General features: G+C 38.3%; 1 protein-coding gene across 3 annotated transcripts in view; it reads left to right on the top strand.

Annotated features, from left to right (window-relative positions):
• The window catches only part of DNAAF4 (dynein axonemal assembly factor 4), a 46,525-nt gene that overhangs the window by 23,863 nt on the left and 10,219 nt on the right, over window positions 1-12,443 (top strand). The window contains exons 7-9 of one of the 3 annotated variants that reach the window (XM_045201560.2): window positions 1,704-1,857; window positions 2,863-2,968; window positions 5,018-5,147. In XM_045201560.2, the coding sequence (XP_045057495.2) occupies window positions 1,704-1,857; window positions 2,863-2,968; window positions 5,018-5,130 (373 nt within the window). In that variant the 3' untranslated portion in view covers window positions 5,131-5,147. Of the gene's footprint in view, window positions 1-1,703; window positions 1,858-2,862; window positions 2,969-5,017; window positions 8,512-12,443 lie in introns of those variants that run through there. The other 2 variants (XM_045201559.3, XM_024568136.4) reach the window with 2 other exon arrangements.

Raw genomic sequence — 12,443 nt, 5'->3', positions numbered from 1 at the left:
TGGGAAAGGAGGGGAACCAGGAGATTTCTAGGAAAGGATTTCTTGCTCTTAAGGATCATATATCAGAATATACTGTCTTATTTTCTTCTAATGACTATTGTGCCTGAACGTGGCACCTTGTACTATGCAGCAATTTTGCACCCATGAGGAAAACCAGCCCTAGGATGCAGCTCAGTACAATAGAATGGAGAAGTGGATGGAACCTGGGCCCTTGATAACATCTTTGATGTGCTGGTTATATTGGGCACAGGGTCTTTCCCTCCAGACTTTTAAAAAATGTAACTACTCCTTAACTAGGGGCAAGGAGCTCTGTGCTGCCCCCGAGTAGAAACGAGGTACGGGGGCCAGATAAAACTAGGTGGAGGGCTGGATTTGGCCTGAGGGCCTTGTGTTTGCCACCTGTGTTTTAAATGTAGGATAATTTATTTCCTTACTGACTTAAGCCAGTTTGAATTGGGGTTCTGTTACTTGTGGTCAGAAACATCCTAGGCTGATATGAAGCATTTCAGATATGGAAACCGTTCTCACAGAATTAGCTTTTTTAGTTTGTGCAGGTTAATTTAAACTTGATGACTCAACTTAGGCTAGATGTCACAGTGGTGTCATTTTACCTTCTACTCAGGATTTACTGGCTGCTTTTGTGGGTCCGCTTTTGATGTCATCGTGTGTGCTATTCTAGAACTGTAAAGTATGCACAATTGACTGGCAATGAATGCAAAGAGTTATTTATATGGCACTTTTATACTTGGCATAGTATTTTTCTATTTTCTCTATGTTTATACATTTTTCCAAATTCTGGGAATTGTACATGAAAAATGAAAAAGAAACAGCATTTTAAATAAATTCTTTGATTATGTACATCTGTTTATTTTAAGAGAATTTTGGAAGATTTGAACTGAAAGAGTATATCTATTAGGATGCTTTTGTTTGCCAGTAACCAAGAAAAGCCAATTTAAACTGGATTTATGTTAAAAGGAATTTATTGGCTAATATAACTAAAAAGCTGTATTGTATTTTAGGTGACGCTTGATCCAGCCAAGCTTGTATCACCAAGGACTGTTTCCTTCTGCCTTTTTATTCTTTTCATAATTCCATGATACCAGCTTTATTCTAGTATTTGCTCCTCTCTTGGGGTTAAACAATTCAGGCTGTGTGCTTTCTTCACTTATATCCAGCAGGGGGAGTTTTTCCAATTTTTCATTCTCTAACTTTGGAAATAAAGCCACAGGTTGCATTCTGAATGCAATTTTGGTCATAAGCCTATCTCTGAGTCAACCATCCTAGCAAAGCCCTGGCTGGTGGGGCTCAGTGGATTGAGTACCTGCCTGCGAAATGAAAGGTCACTGGTTCAGTTCCCAGTCAGAGCACATGCCTGAGTTACCGGCCACAACCCCAGTTGCAGGCCTGCAAGAGGCAACTGATGGATGTTTCTCTCCCTTTCTCCCTCCCTTCCCTTCTCTCTAAAACATAAATAAAATCTTCAAAAAAAAATGTAGCAAGGAGAATGGAAAGATGCCTACCGGCTTAAACTCCTGATGTCTCCCTGGGAGGTAGGGGCGAGGTCGTGCTGATTACATGCTGATGGATGTGGAATCAGTGTAGCCTACAACCCCAGTTGTACAGGGAATAGAAAATATCCTTAGATATATTTCTGTGTTTCTGTTTCAATGTTATATATATTTTTTCTGTTTTTGTCTCATTAGCAAATTGTTTGCAACAGAAAACTATTTGGCAGCTATTAATGCATACAACTTAGCCATAAGACTGAATAATAAGATTCCACTATTGTATCTGAATCGGGCTGCTTGCCACCTCAAATTAAAAAACCTACACAAGGCCATTGAAGATTCTTCTAAGGTATATATATCTCTTTATTTATATATGGTGCTTTGAAATTGTTATCCTCCTATTTATTGGTTTAAATGATGCCTTTACCTTTTATGTGTTAAAGAATTGAAGATTATTTAAATAATAAAAGATTTTAAGAATCATCTTGCTTATTATTTATTATATCTTTTTTTCTGAAATGAAGGTTTGGTTTTGTTTTGTTTTAATCAATTGCTACTATATTGCCTTGGTAGATCAGTTGAAATTCGCATGGAAATGAGTAAATTGTTGTCAGTTTGTGCTCACCCTTTTCCTTATTAAAATTTTGCACACATAATGCAAGTTAGAAGGAAGAACACTTGATATCACTACCACCCACACAGGAAAAGGCTGTCCAATAATTTTTTTCCATTCTCAGAGTAACTTAGTATATCCTAATTTTCATTACTAATATTATGTCATTGTATTAAACTGCTAGTTTTTTTTTTTTCATATCAAAGTAACTTGTTTTAGGGGAAAATCACATGCTGAATCTTTTATGTGGCTCCTTGAGATAAAGGATGTAGAGGAAACAACCAAGTCCTCGTACTTTGATCTTATTTAGCTACTAAATAAGCGATAATTTTTGATATAGTTTTCTTTTTGCTAGTACAATTTTGTGCATAAACAAGTATTTATTGAATAAATGAATAAACTGAATCATCTAATTTGAATATAAAAAAACAAATGCTATTTAATCATTCTTGCTACTAAGGGTATATTTTTAGAGGTTTCAAATGATAAATTATAACTTTGGGGGAGAATAATTGAATAATTCCTTACATTTTTTAATATAAATATATGTATTTAAATTCCTGTGCTAGCTAAGCCAAATTTTGGGTGGGTGAGGGTTTGATGCTTGTTTTTTTCTTAACTTTACTGTTTATTTATTTTTCCATCACCATTTGAGGCTTCTTTTAAAGGTAAGGCTTTTACCATGTTTTTGTTCAAGTTTAAATTAGAGTGTTATATCTTTCCCTTACTGGTTTTCATAAGGCACTAGAATTATTGACACCACCTGTTGCAGACAATGCTCGTGCAAGGATGAAGGCACATGTGCGGCGTGGAACTGCATTCTGTCGACTAGAGTTGTACATAGAAGGTAAGAAAATGTTAGAAATGTTTTGAGTTCCAAATTAAACTCTGAAAAAAATATCATTGGGATTATTTAAGATCATGCTTTTTAGGACTCCATTATTTTATATTTTTAGCACTTAATTTATTCTCTGTAACTCATCTGACAAAAAATGATTTTGAAATAGTTTAAAAATTAATTATCGTAGAAGGGAGTTAGAACAAGATGTAATCTTGGAAAATGTTGTGGTATTAACTTTTCCATGAAAAGATGTATGATAAAGGATATAAGTGACTCACTAAGTGTAATAGAAATTTTAAAGTGAGATTCTTTGGAGACACACACACACACACACGCACGCACGCACGCGTGAACTCGCGCGCTCAGAAATCTACCACAATATGTGACCATTGCTTATATTTGTAACACTGTACCAAGGTTTATAACTAAGCCCCATGTGTATAGAAGCCACAGCACTTATTTAACTGTTATTGTTTTACATTTCTAATGTATTCAGGGACTATTTGCGGTTAGCTACTCATGTTTGCCCCAAAGGCAAAATATTGTAGTAGCCAGAGTTTTATCTTCAATTCTCCCCTTCCCATACCTCTCTCCCAGATGCCTATTTAGCTTCCCTGCATTCAAGGACTAATGGGCTGTAGCCTTTAAAAGTTTTATTATTTGACTTCATTTTTAAACTTATTTCTGCCATTTTTAGGAGATTTTCCTAACCAAAACATCAAAATTAGGTTTATATGTCCCATTTTTTTTTTAGTGCCTTAATCTAGCTTCATGAAGATAAAAAACACTAAGATAGGAATGAAACATTATAATACTATCTTTACAAATTATAATAGCATCAGACTTTCTTGAGCTAAAGATGAGAAAATGAAGGGCTAGAGAAGATAAGTGATTTCTCTGAAGTGGCATGGCAAATCAGTAGCACTTAAGAACATGTTTCCAGACTCGGCTGGTGTGGCTCAGTGGATTGAGCACCAGCTTGCAAACCACAGAGTGGCTGGTTCGATTCCCAATCAGGGCACATGCCTGGATTGTGGGCCAGGTCCCCAGTAGGGAGCACATGAGAGGCAACCGCATACTGATGTTTCTTTCCCTCTTTTTCTCCCTCCCCCAAAATAAATCTCTCTCCAAAAATAAAATTCACAAAAATTTTAAAAATATAAAAGAGCTTGTTTCCCTCCTCCCAAAGAAATTCTTCCCACTGCCTTATTGGTAAATATTTAGATTCAGTTTATGTACACACATACACACACACACACATACATGTACATATATATTTTAATATTTTACATATTTTATTCATTTTTAGAGATAAGGGAAAGGAGGATGAAAGAGAGGGAGAGAAACATAGATCGGTTAAGGGAAAGGAGGATGAAAGAGAGGGAGAGAAACATAGATCGGTTACCTTTCCCACCGCCCAAGTTTGGGGTGGTGGGCGGCCCTGACCAGGAGTCATCAGCAACTTTTTGCTTTGCCTGGATGACGCTGCCCCAGCTGAGCCACACCGGCCCTGGCCTCAGTTATGTGTTTTTACCAAGCCCTCCACAATGCTTTCCTTCTTCACCAATTTTCTTTCTTTTCTTTTTTTTTTTAAATTTTTATTGTTATTCAATTACAGTTGTATGCCTTTTCTCCCCATCCCTCCACCCCACCCCAGCACCAATTTTCATTAAAGGAGTTCTGGAGATATGATAACTACAGAAAAACCCCACAAACTACAGGTTATGGATTATATCATTATATGAGTTTTATTGATTTTGTTCATGCTTTAATGAGTTAAAGGTCTTAGCTTATTTGTTCTTGAATTTAAAATAACTACTTCTTACTGAATCCTGCATGAACTCATTGTACTTATTCCTGAAATCACTGAACAATGTGTGCAGTCTGCTAGAGATACTCCCATGCGTGTGAAGACGGGACTCTGACTTAAAACCTGGTACGGGTCCTGGACCATGTTCTCAGTTGTTACTTTTATTTTTAAAAAATACTGTGTAGATAATACAAGTAAGTATTTATGAAATATTTGTATTGATCATTATTGCTATATAAACATAGGCCTACAGGATTATGAAGCTGCACTTAAGATTGATCCATCCAACAAAGTTGTACAACATGATGCTGAGAAGATTCGGAATATAATTCAAGGAACAGAACTAAAATCTTCATGACTACTAGAAGCAACTAGGTATTGTAATGGGTGTTGTTTTAAGTTTTTCAAAAATAACAAGGCACTGGGCATCTCTGTACATATTATGGCTGACTGTGCAGACTCGCTTTATTTTAGTGCACTAGTTCTGTAGAGGGAAAATACTGTAAATCTGTAGAAGATGGTATGTTTGAGTCGAGTGGCTTCCGAATCAGTAAATCAGAATAAGAGTAATCTTAATTCTTTGCCTCTTTATCTTAATATATAATTTAATTATATACTTTTGTTACAAAATTCACCTTACCCTTATAACTATCAAAATACTTGTTGGTATGATAATTACCAGGACACTTCCTGATTCATTCTTAACGGGGTAGAATTTTAAAATAAAAAGATTATATTTATAAAGCATTTTTGTTTGTATTAAATATGTTATATAATTGTCTGAATGGTTGACCCTGGTATAATCAATATGGATGTGTTCACATAGTTTTCAAGTGCACAGAACTGTGGTTTTTTTTCTTTAATGTCTCCACCACCTGTTGTTTGAGGTCAGATCAGTTCAACCTAGTAAAACAACTGTTTGGAAAACCTAATTTTCAATTTCAAACACTACCTGGTGAAGATAAGTTTTCTAGTACCTTCAAGTACACCAGGGAAAAAAAGAGCAAAAGGTGAAATGTTAACTTAGAATGTAATGTTATTGATGGTGGCTTGCACCGTTTGTGTTGCATCGATGTGATGATGCAGGCTTTAAGCAAAGACGGCACAGCTTCCCTTTACAGGCGGTAGTTGTCACAACTCTCTGATCATGTTGTTACCGCAAAGGGGACCTGGCCCGAGTGGTTCTGCCAAGGCTGGCGGGTAGTGTGTGGGTTCTTGACTTCCTGCAGGAAAGATTTCCCAACGAGTTCAAGTGATTTTAGAGGATGTTTATCAAAGCTGAGGACAGTGAAACAAGGAAGGGCCTAGGATAGAAGAAGCAACAGGAGAGGAACTAGGTGGGGAAATAAACCTAGGTTGTGCTTTGGCTCACTGAAAAGTCAGAGAAAAGGGGGCCTTGGGGATAGGATCAGGGGGCTTGCCTAGAATGAGCAGTGGCTGCCCATTGCTCCCCTGATTGCAAGCCTCATGGGGGTCCTTTAGAGTTTAGGAGATGCACGTCTGTGGGGAAAGAAGAGGGGTAAAGGAAAGGCACAGTGTGCTCCTGGGAGGGAGAATGTGCCTCTGGGAGCTTCCTTTTGAGGGTTTTAAAGGCTGAGGGTTTATCGGAGGTCTTGGGGAAGATCTCAATAGAATATTCATCAGCTTTACTATCTGCTTTACATTTGGCTGATGTGCCAAATGAGATTTATTCCCTTAACTTCATCCGCCTTTGGGTGTGGTTGGCAAATAGCACTAATTGGATTTCTGCTATCACTCAGAGTAGGATTTAACCTATTTACCCTCTGGTTGGGGAGAAGTGTAAACTATTTACTCTTAAGTGTCCTTGGTTACAGAAGATAGTATTTAGCAACTTACTAGATGGCTTTTAAATTACTTGGCTGTTATCTGTCTCAGTTTCCCTCTTCTACTTGTCCTGGGTACTAGCCTGTTGTATATATAATATTTAGATGATTTTTAGGAAAACAAAACTGGGAAAAGTTTTTACAGTATTTGATCATCTGATGTCATTCAAGTGGATTATAAAACAGCCTTGTGCTTTTTTTTTAAGGCAATATTTTTGTGAATGTATAAGAGATCCTAGCTCAGCAACTTTGAAATTTTAGTTCCTTGAAGCAACTTTCTTTCCAGTTAGTCCTGGACAGATAGTAGTCCTGTCCAACCACCAGATTTTCTGATGTGGCAGGACTGTTTTTCTTATAATCAATCCTGGTTTATTTGTTTGCTTGTTTTTATTTTTAAAAATCAATGAAGCAAAATAAGGGTATGTCTTCCTGTGTGTCAAACAACATATGTTGGCCAACCTAGTTTTTCCTCTGGCTCTTCCTATTACCATCCCAATCAGAAAACAAGACTCCTATTAGCTGGAGGAGGTAGAAGGGAAAGTCTCCAATAGATATTTATAAATATTTTTGATCCTATCCTCTAAATAAAGTCTTGGTTTAAATGCAACAGGTACACATTTGTATTCATGAAATACCTGACCTCTTATTGAGCAATCTCTTGTGGTTTCCAAGGGACTTTTGGTTTCCATGGACATGGTGGGTGATAGAGCTAAAATATTGATGAAGACATTTTAATTCCCTTTATGATTTAAACTGTGCCTCCCAAATAGTAGTGCTATTGTTAAAGCCTGTGAATAAAGTAAAAGAAAAATTGTTATAGTAGTTCTTCTTTTTTCATATGCCAATTGTTTGATTGAAATTAGTTTCAAAATACCCAGTAGATAAAACATTAAATGTAGCCTTTACACAAATGTAAACTGGAGAGATCTTTAATCCCCACTACTGTGTGATGACCAATATATATGATGGGGGACTCAAATGTTGGAAAAATGTTAGTTTCAGGTAATAGCTAATAAGCTTAGTAATCAATGTATGTAAAAAGCTATTGTTTCAGGAACTGAAGGTATGACCCACCGTGGCACAGATGAAAGAACGCTGCAGCTTTTATCTGGTTAACTTTTCCCTGAATTCCAAACCCCTTACCTGCACTTCTCTCCTCCTTATAAAAAGGGTTGGATTAAAATGGAATTTAAGACGGTCTGTTAGGGTACAAACCTGCAGCCTCCTCAGATCTCCAGCCTTCTGAATAAAGCGTCTATAAAGATTCAATCCCTGTCTCTGCTTATTGGGTCTGGTAGGTGACAGGCATCACAAACCCTGGCTTTTCTAGTTTCACATTGTGTACACAATTATTAAAGAAAATTTGGTTATGAACAAATACCAAAACTGTACAGAGGTATTGCACGCAGCCCTGGCTGGTGTGGCTCCGTAGATTGAGTGCCGACTTGTGAACTGAAAGGTCACTGATGCAATTCCCAGTCAGGGCACATGCCTGGGTTGCCGGTCAGGTCCCCAGTTGGGGGTGTGCCAGAGGCAACTGGTGGAAGTGCTGAAGACTGCCTTAATCCATGATGGTGTGGGGGTTAAAAGCTAGGCACCCCAAGATGTGCCTGTGTAGAATGTGGATTGTTTTGAGCTAACAGCAACTTTAGCTGAAGGCTCAGGGGAAACTTGTGCCCCTCTCTTTACTGAGAAGAACTTGAACTAGGGGCCTTACCTTAATGGAATATTATCAGCAGCAGCTTCTTTGACCTATCTAGAAGGCAGGGCAAACTTCTATTTACTAAACTGTCTATTCTTATCATCCTTTGAAGCCCTCAAGGCACCTTACCTCATCCCTGTCTTATAATGTCTTCTGTACCTCAGTGCCCCTTTTTATTTATGAGCCCCTCGTGCAAATGTGGTCTCTGACTGTCCCATGTATGTGGGGTTCCCATCTATATGTATGTATTCGATTTGGTTATTTTTCTCATGTCTATTTGATATTAGATGAGCTGAAAGAACCTTGAGGCTGGAGGAAAGTTTCTCCTCCCCCACAAGGATCTAGTACTTGGAATTCCCAAAGCTGCCAAAGCTTTAGACAAGTACCAAGTCCATCTTTGTGACCTTGTATCCAATTGTAATAAGCCTCTGTAATCAGGTTGGTGGAGGCCTTATGTGCTGAACACCAAGTCAACTTAATTAGGGATGATGACAATGAGTAATTAGGGGAATGAAAAAAAAGAAGAGAAATTAGGGGAATGGATAGGTCTCTGTAAAAATGACAGAGAGGGAAAGCCCCGCAAAGTGGCCAGCTGCAATTGTGTGGTAATTAAGGACCGTGGCAGAGGGAAAAGAATCTCAGGCCAAGGATGTCATTGAGGAGTACTTCAAATGCAAGAAATGAACAAATTAAAAAATTGGCTCTTGAAAAAAAAGATATTCCTTGCTCTGGCCAGGTAGCTCAGTTGGTTGGAGTGTCGTCCTGATAGGCCAAGGTTGCTGGTTTGATCCCTGGTCAGAGAATATACAAGAATTAACCAAAGAATACATAAATAAGTGGAACAACAAATTGATGTTTCTCTTTCTCTCTCTCCTCCTCTCTCTGTAAAATCAATCACTCAATCAATCAATAAAACATGTTAAAAACACATTCCTTGAAGAAACTATTTTTAACATTACTTAAAACATACCTTATTTTTGCAATTTTAAAGACCTACAGAAATATGTGGGGTTTTTTTTAAGGTTACTTTTTTGTTGGTTATTTTTTTTTTAAGATTTTATTTATTTATTTTTAGAGAGAGGTGAAATCGGCTGCCTCTCACACACCCCCAATTGGGAACCTGGCCAGAAACCCAGGTATGTGCCCTGACTGAGAATTGAACTGGCAACCTTTTAGTTCAAAGTCTGGTGCTCAGTCCACTGAGCCATACCAGCCAGGGCTGTTTGTCTTCAAGATAGGGGAAGGGAGAGAGAAAAAGAGGGACAGAAAATCCATCAATTGCACACATTCCCAACTTGGGACCACCCTGCAACCCAGTCATGTGCCCTGACTACGAATCAAATCTGTGACCTTTTGCTTTATGGGATGATGCTTAAGCAACTGAGCCATACAGGTCAGGGCAAAACATGTTTTTTGTTTAGTAAACAAAACAAACTGCTTAGTACCATACCTAGTATATACTAAACTCATAAAAATTTTGAACTATTATAGATAGTAAAAATCAACCAACTTTATTTGGTCAGATATGTTGTTTAGATTCTTTTAGATTCTTTTTATCTTTTTATTTTTTAGAAAAATGTTTTCATTTATTGATTGGTTTTAGAGAGGGGGGAGGGGAAGGGAAAGAAAGAAACTGAAACTGGAAGACACCGGAGTTCAGGCTGCCTGTCCCTACCAAACCCAGTAAGCACTGGCAGCAATTGAATCTTTATGGGCCCTTTATTCAGATGGCAGGTGATCTGGGAAGATGGCGGGTTCATACCCTAACAGACCATCTTCCCTTTTCTTTCCAGGCCAAGGTTTTTATAGCAGGGAATAAACTAGGTGAGATGAGGGTTTTTGAAATTCAGGGAGGGTCAGGTAGAAGAAACTGCAACATTCCTGTCCTGGGCGGTTAGCTGCTCCCAGGGGCAGGTGGTCGTTTGCCCCTCCCTGAAACACAATGGCCTGAATGCCTCCACTGGTCCCCAAGCGTAATCTTTAGCAGTGCCCTAGGAAGTCGGCAGTTTTCCCAGGAGCCAGGGTGGGCCTTATCTATAGTTTCTGAAACAAAAGCTTTACATACACACTACTTGCTCGGCTTATAACTGTTTACCTTAAGCTAAAATTTTCCAACTCTTAAGTCCACTATCAAAACATTGATTTGTTGTTCCACTTTCTTATGCATTCATTGGTCCTTTTTTTAAAAAAAAATATTTATTTTTAGAGAGAGGGGAAGGGAGGGGGAAAGAGAAGGAGAGAAGCATCAGTGTGTGGTTGCCTCTCACATTGGGCCCCCTATTGGGGACCTGACCCGCAACCCAGGCATGTGCCCTGACCAGGAATCCAACTGCGACTCTTTGGTTCGCAGGCTGGCGCTCTGTCCACTGAAGCACCCCAGCCACGGCCATTGGTTGATTCTTATATGTGCCCTGACGGGGGGTGGGGGTGGGGGTGGGGGGTGGGGATCAATCTTGCAACCTTGGTGTAACGAGACAATGCTTTTACCAAGAGGTACCTAGTCAGGGCAGATTAGACTCTTGATGAGGTAAAAGTATATTTGAGATAGTCTTTTAGTTTTTAGCTAACAGGAAAAGGACTGAAACAAGCTGGTAGAATATTCCTCTGAGAAGATAAGTTCAAGTTTTATTTGAAGCTGGGAGATCAGGCTGTATTTCCAGTAGTGATGAATCTGGAAATGGAAGTGAAACTTCCAACGTTCTGATTGTGTAAAGGTGGGAAAATTTGTGTAAAGAATGTGAGTTGTTTTTTTTACCTAATGTGCGCTAAATATTTTCTAGAAGAACTGATTTTTCAAACTGTTATCTGAAATGGAGGCTTTCTTTGATAAAAATGACAAAGCACTTTTTAAATTTTCAGTTGTTTTACAATTTAGGGTTGCAAAGTCCAAAATGTACTGCATTATTTAGTATATCTCACAGATAATGAATTTAATAATTTACAGTCCACACTCTAATGTTTTTTTTAGGTTGTCCTTACACATTCCATGTCAATGTAAGAAACGTCCAAACCTGTGAGAATTTTCATGAGTTTATTTGAGCCAAACTGACAATGGTAAAATGCTCTGGAAAATGGCAATTTTGAAACTTATTTTATACATCACAATCAAAAGAAGAGGCATAAGGAGGTTACATGAAATCTATTGGTGATAGATTGGGGAGGTGGGAGAGAGCAAAGCAGGGAAACCTCTGGGATTAGACAGACACAGACCTCTCTTACACAGGTGGGTACAGGATAGTTAACAGTCAACAATTAACACAATAATAATAACAATAGGGGATTTGTAGTCTCTGGTGTAATTGTTGTGCCCACAGGGGTTCTGGGGAAAAAAGGGAAGTTGCCTTGACATTCCAAAGGTAAGTTATCTTAGATGCAAAAAGACAATAGACAGGCTCAATTAACTGAAAGATTTTTTGTCCGGGAAGATTCTAGCCTAGGACAGCTGTCCACCATGATCTGCTTTTAGGAAAGTTTTTAATTTGAGACCATCCTATGTGGTTACTTTAGGTCTCTTGAGTTTGTAAGGCAGCCAGGCAGGCTTCCCCTGAGCTTGTCAGGTTTACTATGTGGTCCCTTTTCTTCCACATCCAGTTGGTGAATAATTCTATGTTTATTTAGCCTATCCATACCTTTAATTGTATACACTTGAGTTCTTTAAAGTACATATTAAAGAAACATTACTCTTTGGTTGTCTTCAGCTCCATTTTCTCTATAGAACTGTTTACTTGTAGGTCAGTACTCTAAATGTGGTCCCATCAGCATACAAATATGTTATATTACAATCCTATCTTAAAAATAACCTTTGATGCCACATCTACTTCTAGCTATTGTCCCATTTCTCTGTTCAGGGTAGAGCAAAACTACTCTAGAGTAGTTTCTACTTCTTCCATTCTTTTTAAAAAATATTTTATTTGTTTATTTTTTAGAGAAAAGGGACAGGAGGAGGAGAGGGGAGAGAAACATCAGTGTACAAGAGATATATCATCAGTTGCCTCTCGCACCATCCCACCCTGCAACTGGGGAGCTGGCCCGAAACCAGTGACTTTTCCATTCACAGGCTGGCACTCAATACACTGAGCTGTTGTATCCCGTACGCGAGCAGAAAATCAAATGGAGACGTGTGGA

The sequence above is a fragment of the Desmodus rotundus genome, chromosome 7 (genome assembly GCF_022682495.2).
Source record: "Desmodus rotundus isolate HL8 chromosome 7, HLdesRot8A.1, whole genome shotgun sequence".
Lineage (NCBI taxonomy): Eukaryota > Metazoa > Chordata > Mammalia > Chiroptera > Phyllostomidae > Desmodus > Desmodus rotundus.
The sequence above is the reverse complement of the archived record's forward strand: the minus strand, read 5'-3'. Positions and strand labels throughout refer to the sequence as shown.